Below are 24,722 nucleotides of genomic sequence, written 5' to 3'. Positions count from 1 at the left end.
GAAAGAAGGTAGGGTAGAAGAGAGAGAGGGAGGGAGGGAGGGAAGTCAGTTGGTCCACAACCTGCAAACAGGTTCATGATTTTCTTTTACCTTTAGGGGGAGCAAACCAATTGTGCAAAGTATTAATATCAGTTAGTTCAGGACTTCCAAAATATTGTTCTGCATACCACTGGCTAACCCTGTAAGAGGCTATAATAAAGGGAAGGGGTCTTCAATTCAATGCTTGGGAAATGATGTTTGGCCAACTTCATCTTAAAAATTCACAGCGCACATATGCATTTTTAAGATTCTCAGAAATCCTGCAATAAAGAAAGTTGCTTACCTTTATGTAACCGAGTCAATCCCAAATTTACCTGGCCAGGAGGTTTTTTTGTTTTTGTTTTTGTTGCATGCAACACCTATTAACCATTGTTTAGAATTTGAGTTCTGTGGAATAGGAATACAGTATGAAAATACTCAAAGTAATATTTCTTTACTGATATTTGTCTTCTTTTGCTTACATTCTCACACAGATTTTTGGAAAGAGCAAACCTGCATTTAAAAAAATACTTCATAAACAATAACAAATTTTTAATCCCCCAGACTTTCGCTACCCAAAAAAAAACTATTTTAATTTTTCAGGTCTTCCCCTCTGCAATATCACCCTTGATATTATCTTCTTTCTACATAAGAACTCAAAAACATAGCCATCCCATCAGGCAGTCCACAAAACTCAAAGCATTTTTAAAAAAATGCATCTGCATGTGGACATTCCCCCGCCCCCAGGTGTTTGTATTTTCCTTTTAATTCTTACCCTATTCTATGAACAAGAGGAATCTTTTAGCTGAGAAAGAGAAATGCAGAAAGCACCTCAGGCTTTGGAGTTTTCTGTTAATGTTGTTGAGATGTGGGCAAAAAAAGTTTTTTTTCTAATCTATGACAAAAGAAAACCTGGCTTTCCATAGAAAGTTAACTGTGTCTCTTGCAATTATGCACAGCTGCCTCTCACCTCAGTTCATTTATCTTTGTTGAAAACTTGCAGCTTTGGCCTAAATCTCACATACTTTATATTTGCTTTGATAGACTTGGAGGAAGAAACCCCACACATATGACATCTCCATATGTGAGACACACTGAGGTTACTGGACCTGCTCCCAGGATGGGTTTACTCTTGGCGGTGTGCTGGATTTGATGTCATTTTCTTTTTTAAACAGCTAAGTACAATTAAGAGGTCTCTGAGTCAAATAGAGAATGCATCCTGAGAGGAAACCCTACCACCCTGGAGGCGCTTGGACATACACGAAAGAGCAGGCAGAGAGGGTCCTTCTCCGGGACTTCCCATGAGCTAGGACTTCCCAAGGACACGGAGAGGATATTCCACTGCCAGCCCCGCACAAGGTAGATTATCCTTGGCTTTGCCTGTCATCACATGGTTTCTCCTAACACCTTCCTGAGTTTAGATAAAAGTCACCTAAACATTCTATGAGGTTAACTATGACCTGACTGAGGCAATACTTTAGTTAAAAACAACTCCAGGACTTTAGGTTCAGGGCAACACTGAGAGAGGAGACAAGCTCCTAGTAGATAGAGCAAGAAACCTGTCCACTTATACCTTTAACCTCCTCCTGGAGAGACACTCTGGGATGTCCAACTGTCACCCCAAATTCAGCTTGGCCAAATTCAAGCACACTGTTTTCCTCACTGCCTCCTAGATCTATTCCTACCCTTGGTAAATGGTACTCCCATCCCTCGAATTTCTGTGACCAGAAACCTGGGAACTATCTGCAAAGCTCCTTCTCCCTTACCTCCCAGGCCTGAGGGAGCACCAACTTCTGTTGCTTCTATTACGTTAAATCATATGAAATTGCCAATCGAACCATTTTTGCAGACAAAACAGCAATCTGAGATGAGCCAACCTAACACACTATTAATACCTGGTGGAATCATGACCCCTTCTCTTTATCCCCTCAGCAACGTTCTCATTAAAGGATTTCTCTCATCTGGATTTCTGCAGCTACCTCCTAAAGAACTTTCTGCCTCAGTCTTTTCTTCCAAGCCATCTTCCGCAGATATTTCTCTTCACACAAATGCAATCGCGACACTTCCCAGAACCTTCAAGGCATCCCCATGGGTATACCAAGGCCCTACAGACCAGTCCTGCTCCCTCCCACTTCAAGTCTCACCACTCACATAGGACTCAACTCTTTATGGGTGTCTCAATAGATAATCCTCTTTGGCCCATTTTCTGAAATGTTCTGCCTCCAAAGCTCCAAATTCCTCTAATTCTCACTCACCTTTAAAATCATCTCAGTTGTGACATCCTCCGGAAAGCTTTAATACCCACTCCACACACTCACATACACACACTCCAGTGTGGGTTAGGGTCCTGTCCCATGGGCTCATCTCATATCCTGTGCTGTGCACAGAGTACCACAGCAATATCATACTAAACACCCACTCCCTTCTGTTGTGGGCTGAATTCATTCCCTGAAAATTCATGTGTTGAGGCCGTATCCCAATACCTCAGAATATCTGTAGTTGGATATAGGGCCTTTAAAGAGGTAATTAAGTTAAAATAAGGATATTAAAGGATGGATCCTGATCCAATGTGACCAATACAGTTATAAGAAGAGAAGATTAGGACATGCGGAGAGAAACTGGGGCGCATGTGCAAAGAGGAGGCAGCAAGAGGGCCGCCATCTACAAGCTAAGGAGAGTGGCCTCCGAGGAAGCCAAGCCTGCGGGCACCTTGATCTTGGACTTCCAGCCTCCAAAACTTGGAGAAAATAAATTTCCATTGTTTGAGCCACCCAGTCTGTGGTATTTTGTTATGGCAGCCCTAGCAAACTAACACTTTCATTCACTAAAGAGTCCATTTCTTGTATGCAAGCACCATATCTGATTTGTCTTTACATCCCCAGAGCCCAGTCCAATGCCTGGCATAGAGCAAAGGCTTCATAAATGTTTGATGAATCTGTACATGAGTGAATGCATTGCAATGCTACAGAGAAAAGTAGAGGTGTTTAGATAAGTCATACATTTGGTGAAAAAGTAAACTTTGGGGTCAGCACAGTTCTCTGAAAGTTCAATAACTGAAATTACTGATCAAACTTTTCTATAATAAATACTATTACACCAGTCTTTAATCAATAAATGATTTCTAAGCACCAGACAATGGTTACCTCATTTAAAACCATTACTTAATACACCTAATTGCCAGGAGAGCCAAGATTTTCCTTTTCAGCTTATTTTGGTAGGACCTTCTCTTCTAGGGTTGGGGGCTTCCAGAGTTGTTTAGCTCAGTCCCATGATTCTCCTTCTAAAGGTTCCCTATTAGCCTTAAAAAATTAATGCAAGTCCCAATCACCTAATTTACTATCAAAGAACACTCTGGACATTAGAGAGAACACAGCTCATTGAAAATTAAATTTTTCTAATCTCCTTATATAAACATGTATTTTTTAAATATGCCCTAGCATAAAATTTTTAGGGCCCACATTCAGAGTTAGATTTTAAATAAAAAAGCCATCATGAAGGATATAATTCAGGTCCTACCTTCTAACTCTTCTCCCTGACTCTAATCTCTCCTTATGTTAGTCCATTTTCCATACAAGTTGCAGATTTCTTGCCTTAAGACACCCTTAGTCAAGCTACAGTCCTCTCCAAAACTCTCATGGCCCTATTGCTCACAAAATCTAGTCAAAACTTTTTGGCCTGAAACTTTGAACTTTCTATACTCTGGTTTGAATCTGAATTTCCCAACCATTTTAACTAATATGCTTTATTTAATACCAACCATGTTTGTCACCCAGGTTAGATGACTCACTAGTCATAAATGGCCCACATGCTATTCCTGCCGGGCCTGTCTCCTGGTGAAACCATGCTTAGAAAGCCCACCAGATCTCCCTCTGTCTCACAGGATCCTGGTTATTCTTCTGGAAATATTTTGGGTTCCACCACCCCGCATAATGCCTTCCATATCTTGTCACTTCTCCCTACCTTGAACTCCTACAGCCCTTATTACTGGTTGGTGTTACTGTCCCTAAATTGCTTTGTACCATTTGTTAACTACACTTGTGTCTTTGGTTCACCTCCTTAAGTAGCCTGGAAGACTTCTGTATCCCCCTCAAACATCAACTTGGCACCTTGTGCTCAGTGGGTTCTCAGTAAATATCCACCAATACACTTTAGCCACGTAGGGAGCCATTTGATTCTCAGAGTAGCTGCTCCTCCATGTCTTAAAGTGATAATAAGTAGCTAAACTCAAACATGCAAATGGTAATAACAGCCCCTTCCATCCCCAAATTCTCTTTTGGGGATGGGCACTACTATCTCCCATTTTTCCCACTTTCCAAGACAGTCCTGACTACGACTAACATCACTAGCAATAGACTCACATCCTACAGCTGATAGGGGTTCTGATTAGTCTGAATCCTGGACTCTGAAGTTCCACTTTTTGTTGCACCTAAAATGCTTGCACAGTCTCTACACTTGGGCTTCTGCTCTGAATCTAGCATTCTGGGCTGCAACCCTGTGCTTGACAGTTTGGTTTTCTTAGGATATAGACCTTAATACCAAAATGTCTAGTCTTTAATGTCATATGCAAAAATAAATGGCTCACCTGGACCATGGTACCACCAGCCACAGGGAGCACAGCCACTGACTTGCTGTGCCCCGCCCCACCCTCAATCCACCAGACCGAACAGCTGAGATGTCGGCGCCATCCCAGACTGAATGTGCCTGCTGGATACTGTGATCTAGACAACTGGCCACGCCTCCTCCCTGCTCCAGAACAAGCCTGACAGCCTGGTCAACCTCTCAGCACACTTTCTCACCTTTCCCATTCGCCCAGTAGCATCCCAGGATCCCCCCAGTTCAGCCCTTCTGAGCTGAGGCAACAGCTACTAAAGGCAAAACTCTGCAAGTTTGTCCCAGAGTTTGAAAAAGTGGATCAAGAAATATACAATAACCCATTACCCAGTAAATTCTCCTCCCCAGTCTATAGGCTCTTTGGTGGTGGAGTCATTGTCTCCTTCATCGTTTTCCTGTATTCTGAGCATTTGACCATTAGTAGGCACTCAAAAATACACATTTGTTGTCTGAATAGATAGATGAACATAAATGATGTCTGGTTCCAACATTATTCAAATTTCAGACTGCTTTCCTAATTTTCTTTTTTTTAGATCTGAGTTCTAAAATAAGGAAGAAAAAAAATCCCATCTCCTAAGGCAACTGATCTACTTTTAGGTTAATCTCTCTAAAATTTTGTGTCTGGGGCTAATGGCAAAGATTCTCCACAGCAAGAAGCAGGACAAAATGCAGACAAGAGAAAGGAAGGCTTGGAGTGACTTATTTTCAGAACACTTTTTGCTATCTTAAGAAGAAGTTTTGAAAGCATATAAAGGTGCTATTATCATCACTTCATTCTTCATTAATATGAGAGTCTGAGATTTTCAGGATTTGCAAGAGTATTATTAGTTCTATTTAAATCCACAAGTATTTACAAAATACCCAAGGAGAAGCAGTAACACGAGTTTCCAGACATGAGACAAATGTCTCCTATAAAAGAGCTCATAAACTGAGGACAAAGAGCCCCCTTAAGCCTGGTATGAAGAGCCCCGGCAGCTGCCCAGTGATTTCCAAGGAGTCCACAGGAGTTTCACTCACCAGCACAGTATCCCACGAGGTTGAGGAACTGCTCTTCCCTGCAGCTGGTCCTGCAGTTACCATTGGTAAGAGAGACGTGAGGGTAACAGGAGATGCAGTCAGACTCCAACGGCCCATGGCACTGCCTGCAGGTTGGGTGACACTCTGGCAGGGGGACAAAAACCAGGATTGGAATTAGCAGCTCAGCATGTATATGCGTGAAGTATTTAATGCATTCCACAAATTACATTAAAAGCAGACCTCCAACACTAACCATCTTTAGAAGATTCCTGAGCAAGCCTGGCACACCTTTGGACCTGACCTAGAGACTGCATTTCTGATGTCAAGGGGACTACTGTCTGTGAACACAATACGGAATCTAGAACTATAAATATGTGAGAAATCGGCCACACATTCCAGAGGGACCAGCATGATCATCTCCATCTGTGTAAGTAAGGAAGTTCAAATCATAGTCACAGAGCAGAAACACGAGTGGTAGGACTCCCTGACCCTAACATACCATGACTCAAAGAATGAGTGGGAGAGGGAGAAGAAGGGGACATTTTACTTCTCAGAAATTTCTAGCAGATGAGGGTGGAATCCATACACAGCAAACTATACTGCAACTTCTCTCTAGAGTCAGGGGCCATCCAGGCACTCCCTTCAAGCCACCACCACTGGGATGCTTATTTTATCAGCAATACTTGATTAAAATACAAAGAACAGAAAAAGTCCTCTTTCTGGAGGTTATCGTGAGCTGCCTCTGAAGTTCAATTCCTTAGAGACAAAGTTATGCCAAAGCTATGTCTTCTCCAAAAAAATCACCAAATTAACAAGAGGTACAACACTGAAACAAACCAAGTGAGTCACGGTAAGGTGTAAGCAATAAGGATAAGGGTGGCAAAGAATCAAAGGCAGCTGCAGCTGCAGCTGCATTGACGCTGCCAAGGAAGCAGCAGGAGCAAGCACATGGAAGCAGATTTGAGAACTTCTCTGCCAAGGACAAGGTCTAAGCAGGTCTGAGTCCAAGAGGTGGGGATGTGAAGGGCTGGAGCTGGGTAGATCTTGCAGGAACTGATGAATTCCCTCCTGGCACGTGGCTGGTGGGAAGCAAAGGCACAGATTTCAAGTAAAGCCTCTGGATTCTGGCAAGAGGCCAAGAGAAGATAAGGAGTTATTTAAGAAAAAAAAAAGCAAGCAAGCAAGCACGAAAATGAACTGCTGATTAGAAGGATAGCACTCTCACCCCTTCTACATTCCTGAGGCTTTCAATGTTGAAAGCGCCTATCCAAAAGACATAGCATTCTCTGGATGATTTCCAACACCCAGTTCTTCCTCCCTATCAGAATATTTCCAGTGACCTGGGTGCCCTGCTGCTTATGGTACCATCCATCTGCTGGCTCCCAGCAGAAAGAGGCATGGACAGACAAGAGCTAGATCTACCCAGACTTTCCTCCCCTAAACAATTTTATACATACAAAAACCAGCTGGGCTAGGATGAAAGCACCTAAGGATAGAAACAGCTCTCAAGGGCAATCCTAATGACAAAGAAACCAGAAACATTCCCCCACTGAGCTTGACAGAGTATTTAAAGTAAAGCAACTCACCAGGGGACTGCAGAGATTAAAAAGACAGTTAGAAAAAGGCAAAGAATTCCAGGACAAATATAATATTGATCTTCAATCATCTAAATTTGTGTTCATTCTAAATCACTTCTTTGAAGTTTAAGGCTAGATGAATGTAACAAATATTAATTTATTTTAAAAACATGTCATAAGTTCATTACATTTACTGACTCCAGAAATACATGTAATATAATTTCATATCAGTGGGCTTTTTCCTATCAGCTGGCCCCAACAGTCTATTTTTTAGAAATAAAAGAGAAATCGTGATAGAATGTTTTTTTTCCTGTATATACCAAAAAACCCAAACAAACAAACAAACAAAAACCACACACAGTGCTACAATAAAGTCCTTAAATTTTAGTACTGTGTCAATTCCAACAAAATTCTGTACTAATCCCAACTAGTGATTTTCAAAATCTCTGTCACTGAAACATAAAGGTGATCTTAAAAAACATACTGGACTGACATGTTAAAGAAGGAAGTAAATACCTCCATCTCCTTTTGCTCTATTCTGCTGTAGCCCGGGGAAAGTGGGGCTGGGAAGTGCACAGTTACCTGTGTGAAATGCTTGATTCCATACAAGTGCATTAACACCCAAGGTAGCTTGTCTCCATGATGAAGATAATCAAATCCATCCCTAACTGTGTGCATAAGCCATTCCTCCACTGAGAGGTGTATTCTGTTCCTTCACCCACTCAAATATGGGTTATCTTGCTTTGACCAACAGAACATAGCAGAAGTGACAGTGAGACTTCTTAGGTTAGGTGATAGGCAGCTGGCAGTTTCTGCTTAGGTCTCTTGAAATACTCATTCCAGGAGAAGACAGCTGACACATTAGAAGACTGACTGGCTAAGATTGCCATGCCATGAGGAAGTACAATTAGCCACGAGAAGAGGCCTCATAGAGTAAGAGATTGTTGACCAACCCAGGTGACAGACATGTCAATGAAGAGCCCACCTGTAGGATCTGAAGAAAGAGCTGCCCAGCAATCCTCAGAACTGGGAAATATAACAATTGTTGTCTTAAGCCACAAATTTGGGGTGGTTTATTAGGCAACAATTGATAACCAGAGCAGTACCTCATTAAGAGGGAGAAAGTAAAAGATCTCCCTAGTGTCCTCAAGTGTCCCAGTTGCCAAATTTCATTTCTTATGTGAAAAGAAATGGAGCCAGATGCAGTGACTCACACCTGTAATCCCACGACTTTGGGATGCTGAAGAGGGAGGATTGCTTGAGGCCAGGAGCTCAGGACAAGCCTGAGAACAAAGTGAGACCCTGTCTCTATAAAAAAATTTAAAAAAATTACTTGGGCATGGTGGTGTATGCCTATAGTTCCAGCTACTTGGGAGGCTAAGGTAGGAGGATAACCAGAGCCCAGGAGTTCAAGGCTGCAGTGAGCTACGATCATGCCACTGCACTCCATCCTGGGTGACAGACTGAGAATCCATCTCTCAAAAAAAAGAAAAAGAAATAGAATAATATGCAGCCATGAAAACGATAAATATGCACACACGTATCTGTACGTATAACTTTTTATCACATAGAAAATTGCTTATGACAGCTGGGCGCGGTGGCTCATGCCTGTAATCCCAGCACTTTGGGAGGCTGAGGCGGGTGGATCATGAGGTCACGAGATCGAGACCAGCCTGACCAATATGGTGAAACCCTGTCTCTACTAAAAATAGAAAAATTAGCTGGGCATGGTGGCATGCACCTGTAATCCCAGCTACTCAGGAGGCTGAGGCAGGAGAATTGCTTGAACCTGGGAAGCAGAGGTTGCAGTGAGCCGAGATCGCCACTGCACTCCAGCCTGGTGACGAAGCAAGACTCCGTATCAAAAAAAAAAAAAAAAAAAGAAAATTGCTTATGACTTTATGTTTTGAAAAAAATATAAAAAAGTATAGCTCTAATTTATTCTCAATTATGTAACAGCATGCATAAAAAGTAGATCAAAAAGGAATCTATCACCAGGGTAATATTTGTTGCTTCTAAGATGTGGCATAATCAGTTATCTTTATCCCCAAAGCCCCATTTATTTTTCCTATTCTGAACTTTCAATCCTTCTACAATGAGCACATATCTTTTTAATAATCAGAAACATAAACTTTTAAACTTTTTAAAAAAGCCACAGGCTGGGTACAGTAACTCACATCTGTAATCTCAGCACTTTGGGAGGCCAAGGTGGGAGGATCACTTGAGCCCAGGAGTTCATGTCTAGCCTGGGCAACACTTTTTCCCACAATAAAAAATTAGCCAAGCATGGTGACACATATGTATGGTTTCAGCTACTCATGAGGCTGAGGTGGGAGGAATGCTTGAGCCCAGGAGGCCGAGGTGAGGTTGCAGTGAGCTGTGATCACACCACTGCACTCCAGCTTGGGCAACAGTAGAACCCTATCTCTCTCTCTCTCTCTGTCTCTCTCTCTCTCTCTCTTTAAGCCATAGCAACAAAGACTTATGCTGAACTAAGTTCTAGTTCTTTTAGGAAATAAAGGTCATTATTTAGTGCATGACAGGAGTTATTTATTCAGATCATCGTCTTCCAGGCAAGAGAAAACCAAGTTCAGAGTTTATTCAAATATTATAGTTTCTAGGGTAAAGCTGATTCTAATGTTTCATTTCCATGCTTCCTTACTGGAAGAACTAAATTTCACTTGTTCCCCTCCCTCTATACTTTGAACCTGTAAGTTCAAGACAAGGATTTACAGCTGAATCTTAGGCCCCGGTATGACAAGGTTCCTAATTACAGTGTCTGGCTATGCTCTGAAGACAAAACATGGTCATAGGCAACATGCCCCAGCACGTTACTTACTCACCTGTGCAACTACCTTCCTGGTGAAAGTAGCCATCTGGGCACTGGGAGAGGCACTGCCCATCCAACAGCACATGGGAAGGCCCACAGTCTGTGCAGTTATGTGGGCTTTTCCCTGCACATCTGAAACAGGACTGGTGGCAAGCTGTGGGAAAGATAAAGCAAAGGAGACAATCAGGAAAGCCCCACGTGACACAGACAGTAACTCTATCTCTCCCATTAACATTCCTGGGTCAGAGTATGTTCTGTACATTCACTTGGTTTTCCCAGGGACAGGCTGCACATCTCACACACTTCTCTCTAAAGGCAATCTCCTGCAAAGCAAGCATTTGTGGAACCCAGATTAAGTAAAGCACATGTGCCTCAAAACAGAAATAAACATTTACAGAATCATACATTTCTTTCTTCCCAAGTTCCCATTCTCAGAGAATGTCAAATAAAAAACAGGAAGCCAGAAAACAGTTCTCCCTCCCTTGGGACAGCTCTCTATCACTAGATACTCTGCTGCTTATCGGGTTGCTCAAATCAAAGAGAAAAGCTGGTGAGAGCTTCACTTATTGATTTCACATAGGTTTATAAAGTGCCTACTCCATGATGGAGACTGGGCATACACAGATGAGAATTGCCCAACATGTTGAGCTGCTCAAACTAGTTGCTACAACAGACACCCAAGCAAGCTACTGAAATAGAATGAATGAAAGACAGAGTATAGCACAGAGAATAAGAGCATCACAGCATAGCTCTATGTGACTTTGACTAACTCATTTCTCAAGGCTCCTGCTTCCTCATCTATAAAGCAAGGATCCTAACAGAACATACTGCATGGGGTGTTGTGGACACTAATTGGGCTGAAGCATGTGAATTCTTAGGATAGTGCTGGACACGTAGTAAGGGCTTAATAAATCTTGGCTATAAGCCTTAACATTAAGTGCTATGTTAGAACAACCCACAGGTGAAAAGAGACTAAAGGCAAAGAGAAAGAAAACATCTCTGCTTGCTTTCATCGGACCTTTAATGATAAAGGGGATAGTTGCATGACTTCTCAAGGGTAGCCATTGTCTTAATCATGCCTTTTTATTTTCTATATTTTTGATTCTTTGACATCTGAAACCAAGCAGATTTTGGAGAGACTGGCCCTCCCAGGGCTATATTCCTGGAGATAGTAAATGATTTCCTTGGGAGCATGCCTTTCATATGCAAACTAACTAATCCAGAACTCACACTCCCACCACCTCCCTTATCATACTCTTACACTCCAGGCTACTATTCTTCTGCCTTGGGGCCAGGTACTAGACAACTAGAGACAGTCGCTATACCTCACAGACCACTGTAATTATCCCAACTAGCCAATCCTAAGCCTGCTTACCCTACTTCACCCATTCCTTTCTACTGACGTTAGAATAAAGTCTCTTGCCCATGTTCCCCCCATCACCTCTCCCTCCTGACTGACCCTGGTGCTCCCCTTTGTGGCCCTTTATGCCATGAGGTGCCCCTTCCTCTTCGAAGCTGTGAGTAACAAACTTTTCAATGGCAACAGTCTCCTGATATTCTGGCCTCAACACATCAGAATAATAAAAACTACATGTTAAAACAACCAGCCATCTATCTCCAATCATTCATTTGTCATTGAGCCTCAAGTAGCTTCACGTAGCAGGGATACAATGATGAGTAAGACAAAGACCTGGTTCTTCATGCAGATAACCCCATGCATTTCAGGCCATCTTCTGCCCAATGGAAAAGATCCACCAGACTGCAGAGACACCCTCTGAGTACATTCACTGTGCCTCAGCTGGCTTGGAAGGACCAGAAGTGATTTTTTACCACTGAGATCTCCATTGCCACCAACCCCTAATAAAATGTAACATAGAATCTTTAATATACATATGGAGCTAATGTTCAGCTGGGATGTCCTGGTTCATCAGTACTGGTGGTTAAAGTATTGAACTACTTCCATGCAGGTTGGTATATAGCTGTTACCCTAAGCCTTCCAGTGCTCTGCTGCAGCCTTGACCCCACCCCTAGCACCCTGCCCCACTCATAGCCTGACACCTACAGGCTAATATCCATACCAGGAGATTCCCAGGACTCTGCTCCTGAACTGAGGTCAATGCCATTCTCACTGGGCAGTGCCCCTGCCTTACTGGTCAATATTTTGATCATCATCCCTGGATATACTACAGAGCTTTATTCAAGAGTATTTTTTACTATATGATAAACAGAACCTAGAGACCCGTATTTTTAATTAACGTTCTTTTTCTTAAATTAAATTTTGTTTTTTAAGATTATAAAACAGCCCTATTATTGGGGAATCTGCCCCGATATTCACCTAGGTTCTTTTCTATTTTCCCTAAGCATTGGCCAGCTTGAGAAATAAAGGGACAGAATACAAAAGAGAGAAATTTTAAAGCTGGGCGTCCAGGGGAGACATCACATGTCAGTAGGTTCCATGATGCCCCACAAACTGTGAAACCAGCAAGTTTTTATTAGGGAGTTTCAAAAGGGGAGGGAGTATATGAATAGGGTGTGGGTCACAGACATCAAGTACTTCACAAAGCAATAGAATATCACAAGGCAAGTGGAGGCAGGGCGAGGTCACAGGACCACAGGACCACAGGACCGAGGCGAAATTAAAATTGCTAATGAAGTTTCGGGCACCATTGTCATTGATAACATCTTATCAGGAGACAGCGTTTTGAGATCAACTGGTCTGACCAAAATTTATTAGGTGGGAATTTCCTCTTCCTAATAAGCCTGGAAGCGCTATGGGAGACTGGGGTCTATTTCACCCCTGCAGTCTCGACCACAAGAGATGCGCATGCCCAGTTCAGAGACCCACCCCCAGGGGCATATTCTCTTTCCCAGGGATGTTCCTTGCTGAGAAAAAGAATTCAGCGATATTTCTCCCATTTGCTTTTGAAAGAAGAGAAATATGGCTCTGTTCCGCCTGGATCACTGGCGGTCAGAGTTTAAGGTTATCTCTCTTATTCCCTGAACAATTGCTGTTATCCTGTTCTTTTTTCAAGGTGCCCAGATTTCATATTGCTCAAACACACATGCTGTACAAGTTGTGCAGTTAACGCAGTTATTACAGGGTCCTGAGGTGACATACATCCTCCTCAGCTGACAGGATTAAGAGATTAAAGACAGGCATAGGAAATCACAAGGGTATTGACTGGGGAAGTGATAAGTGTCCATGAAATCTTCACAATTTATGTTTAGAGATTGCAGTAAAGACAGGCTTAAGAAATTACAAAAGTATTAATTTGGGGAACTAATAAATGTCCATGAAATCTTCACAATCCACATTCTTCTGCCATGGCTTCAGCTGGTCCCTCCGTTTGGGGTCCCTGACTTCCCACAACATCTCTCCCTTTCTTTTTATATAAATGTGCCATGGCAATGAAGGCTTGTTCGTTCTCTCGATTTTGACGCAGGATTCTTTGACTGTTCTGGCACACTAAAAACAAGCTGATTAAACAGAGAAATATAATAACAAAATTTACTACAGTGGAGTCCCCAATAGACTTAATCCGAGTCGTGGGGTTTAATCCATAAAGATTTTCTGCCACCTGATCTAACGCCTTAGCTCCAGGCACAATGGATAAGTGAGCTTGAGAGTCTTCAAAAATTTGTTTCTTTAATTTAGTTATGTCCAATGATAAATTATCTTCCCTACCTAGAAGGTGTCCTTTGACCATTTCCCATGAATGATCAGTCTCGTTATAGGAATACGGGGTGATACAGAAATCCGAAGTATTCCAATCGCACTGCATTTGCATGTGATGCTCGAGACTCACTACCCAATCTCCAAGCCAAATAACAGACTGTCTTAAATCATTAATTTGATTTGCCAATTTTTGATAGATGCCTTGTTGAGAATTCCACATTTGGGTGGAACTGGCTTGCCAATCATTAACAAAATGAGCCGTTTGAATGGATTGGTGTAATGCCATTCCGGCAGTGGTGGCCATTGCAGTGACTGTAATTAGGCCCATGATAACAGCGATTAAAGTGAAAACAAATCTCTTAGATCTTTTTAGGATTCGCTGTAGCACTTCATTAATTAAATGTATTGAGGGGGAGGATTCCCAAGGTCTAGGTAAAGTTACCGGAATCCAGATTCCTTCTCAAGCTCGAACCAACATTACACTTTTCCTGGAGTCAAAATGGGAGTTAATACAAGTGTATAGATGACACTTAATGCATTGGACAGTTTGATTATTCGTCCAAATTTTGATATTTCCTACTAACAGCATGTAAGGAGGCTTAACACAACTCTGTATGGGAACAGTCAGGTTGGAGGTAAGTAAAGCAGAATGTCTGGGTCTACACTGATACTGAGAGAGTGGGATGGTAGTGGGAACAACAGTCAGAATAGTTTTTCCTTCCCATACTCGTAGTCCAGATATGGCAATAGCCAATTTCCAAAGTTCTGGGTGTTCTGGGCTCAGAATGGGGAGTATCATACGAGGCCTGAGGGGGGTAATGCCTTTATCTTCCCATTTTAAGGGAAAGAATGAGCTGATCCTCCTATGCAAAGTAGGATGATGATTCTCGTTCTCCTGATAAGAAATAAAATAAGTAGCCTCCAGGCATTCCCTTCTGCCAGAGGAGCAATTGTTTTTTAAATAGCCCTTTGGTGCCCAGTCTATAATTAAACCATACGAGTCATTTTTTAATATTACTGCATGTGAGTTAACACAATCTTCCCAAATTAAAGTTTTAGATGGGCCCTCAAAATTCTTGGGCATGGTTTCACAGTTAGGAATTTTTTCCCAAGTATTTTCAGACTCCTCTTAAAAAATGAATAAACTGATGTTCAAGAAAATATTATTATAAAAGAAGGATATACTTTAGCACCTTATTTAAGACATGTTTAACACAAAATGAAATAGTATGTAAAGGAAAGTGAGGTGGCAATACTTTAAAACACAGCTAAATAATATTGTTAACACAAAGCTTTGCAGGATAATATGGGGGAAGCATCTTGAAGCAACACATTTTTGCACACCTAAATATATGTCTGATGATACCATTAGGTTTATATCAGACTTTACAAGATTGCTAAAATCCCTAGCTCTTCCTGTTATACCTCCTTAATAAATAGGAAATCAAAGTGTATCACTGTGGAATTGAAAACTGGAGAAAGATTAATTAATGCATTATGAGTACAAACATTTCATTTCATTTGGTCACAAAATGAATTTAATAGCCTTACTCAATGTGCACAGAGGTTATTTTTCAATTATGTACAACAGGAAAGTAAAGAAGACAAACAAGTTGAAAGGCTCGTGGGCCAAGAAGTCCAGAAGAAAGTCCCTTTGCATCCACTAGATTTTAGAAATAAGCTCCAACGAACATTGCCATGACAGTCTTCAGAAGACTTCACTGGAAATGTTTAAGAACTAACTAGATAATGAACTGGTTAGTTGCTGTGGGTACAGAGGGAAAAGAATACGCTGGATGACGATCCTCTTAAAGTATCTTTTTTCTCTATAATGCTCTGTTTCTGCAAGTACAGGCATTAACATCTGCATCCTTTAAAAAAAAGTCATGAAATTTCAATTCCGTGCTGGTTTTGGAAATATCGACACTATTTCAGTGACTTATATGAGGCTTAATCATTCTATGGAAGCTGATTTCATAGCAGGAGTTCTGTCTGAAGTCTAAAATCCTTCAAGGAAGACTGAACCCATTACAGAGCGTATATGGGAGATATCTGAAAGAAGTTCTATGAATAATTCCTCCATGCAATACTACATTTTTAGAGACTGGCTTTCCAGTTGATGGCTAAGTATGTATAGTTCTGAAAAAGCGTAAGTGAGCTGCTTAAGCACTAAAAATTGTCTTTAGATGACTATAAAGTCCAGTCAACATGACTTCAGCAAAAACTGTACCTAAAATAATTAAACATATCAATTTTTATTCATTCTATTTGCCATGTATATTTCAAACAACCGATACTACTATTGTTTTTCTTTTCAATGATACAGGAAAAGTGATAAAGTGTCCCTACTTTCATATCATACAAAATTTCCTGACTTTTCATGTCAAAAACAAATTTTTAGGGGGGGTGCGTCTTTCAAAATATGATGTAGATATCAAAATCCTCTAGACTCACAATGGGAGTACTGTGATAAGGGCTAAAAATTGAAATGAGTAAAGTTAATCAAAATTGATCTCCCCCTTACCCTCACCCTCCTTTTCCTTCTTCTCGTTACTTTGTGTTTTTTGTTTTTTCTTGGTGAAAGGGTCTTGCTCTGTCACCCAGGCTGGAGTTCAGCAGCATGATCATAGACTTCTGAAGCCTCAAACTTCAGGCCTCCAGCAATCCTATCTCAGCCTCCCAAACCACTGGGATTGTAGGTGTCAGCCACTGTGCTCAGTCTTTTTGTGTTTTCTTTTTTTAAATGAACATGATTTAACATCCCCAGTCTCTCATTCTGACTAGATTAGAAATTCTTTAAGAGTAAAAATCATGTCTTTTTCATCTCTATGATCCCTGCAGTGCCATCACAGTTCCTTGTCCCTGTCATGTCATAAATTCTCAATAAATGAATTTCTGCTGACTAAATGGATGGCCAGGTAGGTGTGTGGCGGGGTGGATAGATGGATGGAAGCATTGGCATCATACTTATCTAATTCTTCTGCCTTTGAAAATTTCTTTCAGCCTCTTTCTCTAACCACCTCATAAATATTGAAGCTTCCCCCAGTTCCACCCTTTATCCTTCCTTTTCTTACTCTTGGGCAAACTTTTCCATAGATTTAATGATGACCTCCATGCTGGTAAGTCCTAAATTTATGTGTACAGCTTTGGCCTTTATCCTGAACTCTGATCACATAAATCTACTATCTAGGAGATATCTTTTCTTGGTTGTTTCAAAAGTATCTCATATTTCTCACTTCCAAAATACTACTCTGCATCTACTTCTAAGTTCATCCCATATGCACTTAATGTAAATTGTGGACATCAGTCCGAAACTTTACTCACTATCTATCCCCAACCCCACGTTCTACTCCCCTACCTGCTATTTCTTTTGTATTCCCTATCTCACTTGGTAGCTCCACCTTTCACCAAGTTACTCATGCTGAAACCTTGGAGTTACCCTACACTTTTACTTTTCTATCACCACAACCCATTTAAGCTCTGTTGATTTTACTTCCTAAATTTCTGTCAAATCTATCCCACCTTCCCACAGCCCCTTAATAAGGATCTTCAACATCATTCATGACTTGGGTTAGTGCAGCAGCTTCCTAACCAGCCCTACCCTGTTTCTGCCTACTTATCTGCCACACATCCACCAGACAGATCTTTATAAAATCTGAATTGACCAAATTTTTTCCGTACTTAAAATCTTTTAATAGTTTACCAGTAACAACAGTGTGAACTCTAAACTCCTTAGCACGGCACATAAAGTACTTCATGTAATGTCCTACACACACCCTGCATCTCGTGTCATTCTACACAATTCTTCTTTTGGACTTTATACTGTAAGAATACCAAACACGTTGTACTTCTCCAAATACGCCTTTGCACTTACTGTTTTCTTGGCCTAGAATGCCCTTTCTCGCCTTCTTCACCTGGTGAACTCCCATTAATCCTTCAAAGGCTTAATCATGGAAAGTTTTCCCTCTACAAATCTTTCCTCACTACCTTCCCTCCTAGACAGAGCCCGTCTACTTTGTGCTATTTTGGTCCCTTGTGACTACTGCTATTACGGCATGTGTCACGCTCTTTTAATTATTTGCTTAGACATCAGTCTCTCCTAGTTGATCATGCTTTCCTTCAGGCATGGCTTGTAGTTTTTTCATCTTTCTATCCCCAAAGCCTGGCACACCCATGCTATAAAAGCAAGAAGGGGAAAGTGAAGAAGACTGAACATTACCAGAAGGCACCTATTTGTATAGCGCATGTCAGCATTCTAGGGACTACATTAAAAGGCATTGCTTAATATAGATTCCATATGCTTAATCCAATTAATGTAAGAGAATTCCAACTTCATAAACGGTAATGTACTCTTAAGCTGTGCAGGCAGATTCCTGCCCACATATTTCTTTAATTAAAACTGTTTGCCTTGAGGCCTTTGGTGAGTCTTAGCAACAACTAAATGATCAAAATACACAGAGCATGCTTTATTTCTTCCCATTCACCTAAACCAAGTTAATTAATTGACCAAAATAACTGGTGAATCATTTTTTTAAAAACTGATACTAAACCTGTAGCAATTTTGTGCAATTTTGCTCTGTGCGGTAAGACCCAGCCCTAGGAGGCTGGAAACATTTAGTTGCTGAAATTCCCCTGATAAATCCCTGACCAAAGCTCCATCACCAATCTAAGTACAATGAAAAGGCAGGGATGGGACTGCTGTGATGTTTATTATCTCTGCATTCTTTCTTAAAACACTGTGTTTCTTCTGAGATAATAAATTAGACAATGTGTAAGTAAAACTCATTATTGTTGTACAGAGTTCATTTTTTAAATAAAAACTTGTAATGTCTTCAAAATTATATTTAATCCTCATGCTGAACTGCATGGAAATTGAAAGACTCCATTATTAATTTACCACAGAATTGGGGCAATTACATGGCTAATCTAATCATCCTGGCCATGTTCATATCCAGTCTCAGTCACCACTGCCAAATTGTTTAATGGCGACTGAGCTGCATTATTAATTGGACGGCCTGGCCTGAAATTAAATTGTAAAGCTCTAGTGTGACATGCAAAAAAAAAAAAAAAGGAATCTGAGCTTAAATGAAAAGAAAGTAAGTAAATAAGTTCTGGGCAACTATGTCCTATATTAGAACCCAGGATCCCTCATTGCTAAATCATTCTTTACTTGGTTCCCCCTGCAGAAGTCATCTAGATTCACACCCACAGAGGCATGGGAATCAGTGAAGGAAGACTGATAAAAAAGTAAAAAATGTTTTTCTGATGTTGTTTTGGAGGACGCAGGTTTTTATTAATTTGTTGTAATTTGTTTAGTTTTTTTGTGCAGGGGGCTGATGTGTATTTCTTGGGTTTGGGCTTGCTTTTTTATGAAGTTACTTGAATCTATCAGTGCTAGCAAACACTCAGCTAAACTGGTGAGATCAACTTGATGAAATTACTACAATTCTTTTTGCTAATACTCAGTAGTAATATTTAATAAATGTGCACAATTAGGATTGATCATTGAAAATGTCTCCAATCTTTTACAATTAGCAACAAACCCTCTTTTGTGCCAGCAATTCTAGCCACACTTTGGAAACATAGAGGCCTAGCGGAAAAAGAAACATGAAGTCAAAGTTCTGCTTTCTGAAGCACCCAGTTCATTTTTTTTTTGATGAGCCAAAGCACAGGACAAATGCATACAAGTGGCCATCCCCATATTACCAGAGCTCTTCTGCTTTCTAGCCACATTGGCCCATTCCTCTCTCCTCCATTATCTTGCTGGGGGCTTCCAAGCACAGACCAGCATCCATGGGTTTTGTTGCTGCTACTGTTATTCATTCATTCATTCTTATTTATTATCTGTTTCTCTCACTAAAATATAAGTTCCATGAGAAAAGGACTTTTCATTTGACCCATTTGCTAGTATATTCGCAGTGCCTAGAAATGCCTGGCACCTGGGAGACACTCAACAAACATTTGCCGGAGGAATGAATAAAGACAGACTGTCCTCCAGCTTCCAATAAGTAGTGTTACTTTTGATCACTGTTAATTTTAAATTTTTTTGTCCTCTCATCACAGACTCAGATTTTAGTCAAATATCTGTAGTATTGTTTTTTCATCCTGCACTAGGGTTTGTTGTGTGGCTCAAAGTAAAAACTTTTATGATAACTTCTGACACCACTTCAGTGTCTAAGTAAATTGCTTCTTCCTATAACGAATCTGTCTCTCGCTTTTATTAGCTGCAGTAATAGTCTAATCACTCTGTCCGGTAGTCTCAAAGAAAGGAAGAAGGAGAGTTCTAGAAAACAGTTGTTTCTCTCTTCCTTACAGAAAGCATTTGAAACTAAAGGTGCTATAAAAGAAACCCTCAATAGTGCATATGTGCGCACACACTCACACGCACACACGTACACACAACGCCCATCTAACCTTTTTAATATTCTGCAGAGAGGCAAGGATATTTCTGGGAAGATGTGGGAAGAAGAGCCCAGTGCAATCTCATAGGACTCCCAGGCCTGATTCATAGACAGCACTTCAGCAGAATTGAAAACAGAACAGATTATGGGAAAGCAGAAAGGTTTCCAGAGATATGGGATGACTGACAGGAAATACATCAATCAGCACACATAACACTCAGGTAAGGTTGGAAACAATTGGTAGTTGTGCTCAGTTTCCCAATGGAATCTCAGGCAACTCAATTAACCTCTTTCTGCCACATTCTCATCACTTGTAAATTGAGTACAACAACCTACCTAGTGAGACTGCACAGGGATTTGCTAATAAACGTGAGTAGAGAGCTATATGTATGATACCTAATAATATTATGTTAACGAGCATAAAGTCACAGGGCTACAAGGGACTCAAGAGGTCAATTCAGTCCTTTCACATGGGACCACAATTAAACCATTCTGGCAGAATTAGATTCTAACCTTTTCTTTCTTTTTTTTTTTTTGACGAAGTTTTGTTAACTCCAGGCTGGAGAGCAATGGTGTGATCTCAGCTCACTGCAATCCCCGCCCCCTGAGTTCAAGCAATTCTCCTGCCTCAGCCTCCCAAGTAGCTGGGACTACAGGCATGCGCCACCACGCCCAGCTAATTTTTTGTATTTTTAGTAGAGATGGGGTTTCACCATGTTGGCCAAGCTGGTCTCAAACTCCAGATCTCAGGTGATCCACCTGCCTTGGCCTCCCAAAGTGCTGGGATTACAGGTGTGAGCCACCGCACCAAGTCAGATTCTAATCTTTTTAAAGGTGCCTGTATAAAGGGTTTCCCAGAAACCTTCCCTTTGTCAAGGATGTTTTCTTAAATGTAAGATGCTCTAATCCTGAAGCATTAGTATGCTGTGCTTCTCTCCTGTATGGAATGGAGACTAGGAGCTGTACCACCTTGAACTCTTCAGCCACTGGAATACAGTAGTGTGATGGTTTGTAGCACGGATACTGGATACTGGACTTAGATTCGCACTGGATTCTACTCTGTGCTGGCTACATGACTTTGAGCACATCACAACCTCAACTTCCTCAAGCCTCAGTTTCTGCTCCTGGACAACAGTTGTCCTACTGACCCCATAAGGGTGGCATTGAGACTAAGTGAGCAAAACCAGTAAGGCACTTCTCACAGTGCCTGGCTCATGGTTGGTATCAAATAAATGGTGATATTATTTTCTGGGCTAAAAAACCCTGGTCACTCTAATTTTTATTTATTTACAATTCTAACTATTTCTGAACGCACTCGGAATTCCCCATTTTTGAATGTTTAATGTGGTGCTCAAAATTGTCAGAAGCACCTAACTGAGCTGAGTGGTCTAGGAAGATGTCACTTTGATTTTTCATGTGAGCACTGTACCAGCGGGAGAACCAGAATCATCAGGCTACAGTGAGGAATTTCCTGTGGGCTTTTCTAGCTTCTCTACTTTCAACCTGTGTGCCACAAAAGCCAGGGGTCTCACGTGGCATCTCTCTGAATTCTTGGAAAGACTGGTGTTCCTGGAGGTCTAATTCCTCTGTGGTTTCCACTAAAAACCTCAGGATGCACAGTTCAAGGCTGTGTAAAACTACGCAGACTAGTTTCACAGATTCCAGCAAATCAAAAAACACTTCTGTAAAATGCGGGAGAGAGAGAGAGAGAGAGAGAAGCAGGGAGGGAGAGAGAAGTTATGCTTTCTCTTTCTATTTTCTCCTTGTACTTTCCTCACATCAAGCAGGGCTAGGCACTATAATAATTTTCTTTAGGGGATATAGGTTTTGCCAGAAAGCGGAAGTGGTGGAGGAAGCTTGTCTGGCAAACCTAAACCCACGGAAGAGAACGGAGAAGCAATTAAACAGAGGAGAAAAATGCTTTTTTCCGCCCCTTGCTCCCCAGCACCTCTCCTCCCACCGGAGTCTGTGGGGTCCCTAAGGAAAAAGCCACATCACCCTCCACTTCGGCACCTGGAAGTAACCAGACCACAGGGGAAGGCTATGTGGCGTGTGCCTTGGGACGGCACTGGGACTAGGCAGCAACAATGATGCCCATATTCCACAAGCGGTTATAAAAACAGAGCCGCAGGAGTCTAAATGGCCACAGAGAGGTCGGGCAATGCATATATGGGTAGAAACCAGGATGTCTGGAAAGTGGTGACCTTCCCTTCAATTTCTGGGCACCATGAAAATCCCCTGGAGTCTGGAACCACCCGGGGAGCAGGGGCTTCTGCATCATGTTCCAGGACACCTGAGTACATGGATGGAGGTTTGCACCCACGGAGCAGGAGGGCTTTATAATTTACCGGCCACTTTGACACTCCTAACCATCTTTGAGCCCGGCAAAAAGGCTACGTGTCAGCCTATTTTAACACTGTGAATGCAAACACTTAGAGAGGTTAAGTGTCTGGCCCTGGGTCTCTGCATTTCAATTCTGCATCCTTCCTGCTGTGCCATATGACACCTTGTGCCTGAAATCTTTTAACCTAGTCTTGAAACCCACATTTCACTGTGAGGGTATATTGAATTGGAAGCCACTTCAGTGAGTAGACTTGAAGGATACAAAACTGAATTTGCAGCATGCTTACTGTTACGTTACAAATATAAACACACAAAGCTATTAATATGAAAAAAGACTCAGATATCATAACAAAATGGAACAGGCAATTGGGTTTAGACAGTGGGTGTATTATAAAATTTTTTTAATGAACATACGTTTACAATGAAAAATATAAATTAACGATTTTTTTTTGGGGTAGCTTTAGAGTCAAACTATTCACCCAACAGCAAGGCAGCTACTTGTGGGAACAGAAAGGAAACTATACCCTTCCCTTTCATCTCCTCAACCACTCATAGATGGCGGGCTATTGAGTCAAATTATTTATTCAGGATGTCATCAATTCTCTGTAGATGATATGCCAAGACAAACAGCAGAAATCACTTCTAAATTTTGACAGAAGTCCAGATTTTGCCCTGAAGGGACCAATTCATATTCAGAGTAGCAAATTAGAAGAAATAACAAATGAAATTCTACAATGAGCTCTGAGTCTTTTGTAACTATACATAGTGGTCCCTGAAAGAATTTCTCTCTGGGACTTCTGTGAATGGAACCTTGGGAAAGGTGGAGTGGAAGGGATTAGCTCTTTAAGATCATCTATGGTTCACAAAGGGAGGGAGGCTATTGGTGGGGGCTACTCTTTTGCACGTTGGTCTCCTGCTTTATTCACAAGCATCTAGGAACCATTCTAAAATGAAACATAGGTCTTCCTGGCTTTGGTCCCACTTCACAGGCTCTCTCGAGAGGTAAGCCCAGAGGCTACCTAACACTTTCTCAAACCATGCTTACCTTCACATATGCCAGTGCTCTCCAAGTAAAAATGGGCTCTACACTGGGCTAGACACTTGCCAGAGGGGATGCCCGCCCCAGACAGCTGCCCCACTTGCAGTCCTTCCTCTGGCTTCTTACATGCAGTACAGTGAGAGGGCGCGGGACCCATACAAGTCAGGCAAGAGGAGTGACAGGCTGCAAATGGAAATAAAATGCAGAAAATAATCTAAGGATCAAACATATGTTGCAAATCTTTCATTAAATCAAACCCACTTAGAAAAGTTCACCAAATGCAGCCTTTCAGCATATTATTTTTCTAATGTTCTATACAAAGCACAGAGTGACAATAATGTTTGTGAAAGGAACAGTGAGAGGTGGTGTTAACCAGTCACATCTCCCAGGTCCCATAGGGCTGTCGGGCTAGACAACAACAACAAAAAAAACAAACGAGCAAAAACAGCAAACTGGACAATATTGGCTTGGTTCTCCAGAGAAACACCCTCGCTAAATGATGATTTAACATTATGCCCTTGGTTTTTATTGTAGATTTTTAGAACCATTCATAGGGAGGCCATTACTGTATCTTTTGCAAAAATGGTGGTTGTGTTATTACCCATGAGTCATCCAACACCCACTAACTACATAGGGGTCCAGGCAACAAATTCCTCTTAGAATTTTTCTGGGTAAAGCCTGCTTTTCTAGACAGTATTTTGCTTACCCTGGCTACCGGTGAAAAGCAAAGCCAAATAAGGTAGTCAAACTATCTGGTGCCCACATTTGAATACAATTAACTCTCCTGTTGTTTAAGATTCTCTAAATTCTCTTCCGAAACAGTTGTTGCAGCTTTCCTGTTTCAAACACGTTGTTCTTGTAACTATTCTCAAACTGTGTTCTAAGGTGCCTGATGTACAAATAAATATACATTGATTTCACTTAATTCTGATGTATAAATATACATTTATTTCACTTAAATAAAGTGTTTGTTCCCAATATTCTAGTTTCAAAATGCTTAAATGATATTGCCCTCCCAAGCAGCCCAAAGCCTTTATGGTAAACAGCTATTCAAGATTTTTCCATTTCACTGAGCCCAGAGGCATCGCTAGTGACTCTCAGTTTGCTCAGCAGTATCATTACCAAAAAGAAATTCTTTAGGGAAAAACAAAATGAAGTCTAAGAAAAACATTAGCAAAGGTAAGAGAGCAGAGAAAGGAGGAAATAAGAG

The 24,722-nt window shown here is 41.2% G+C and overlaps 1 protein-coding gene across 5 annotated transcripts in view; it reads right to left on the bottom strand.

The window, feature by feature from the left end:
* Positions 1–24,722, bottom strand: part of FRAS1 (Fraser extracellular matrix complex subunit 1) — a 477,046-nt gene that overhangs the window by 200,794 nt on the left and 251,530 nt on the right. For all 5 annotated transcript variants that reach the window (XM_054554107.2, XM_054554103.2, XM_054554105.2 and 2 more), the window contains 3 exons: positions 23,519–23,695; positions 10,067–10,207; positions 5,647–5,790 (listed from right to left, as the gene is read on the bottom strand). In XM_054554107.2, the coding sequence (XP_054410082.1) occupies positions 5,647–5,790; positions 10,067–10,207; positions 23,519–23,695 (462 nt within the window). The remainder of the gene's footprint in view (positions 1–5,646; positions 5,791–10,066; positions 10,208–23,518; positions 23,696–24,722) is intronic.

Source organism: Pongo abelii, chromosome 3 (genome assembly GCF_028885655.2).
Source record: "Pongo abelii isolate AG06213 chromosome 3, NHGRI_mPonAbe1-v2.0_pri, whole genome shotgun sequence".
Lineage (NCBI taxonomy): Eukaryota > Metazoa > Chordata > Mammalia > Primates > Hominidae > Pongo > Pongo abelii.
This window is presented reverse-complemented; position numbering and strand designations above follow the sequence as displayed.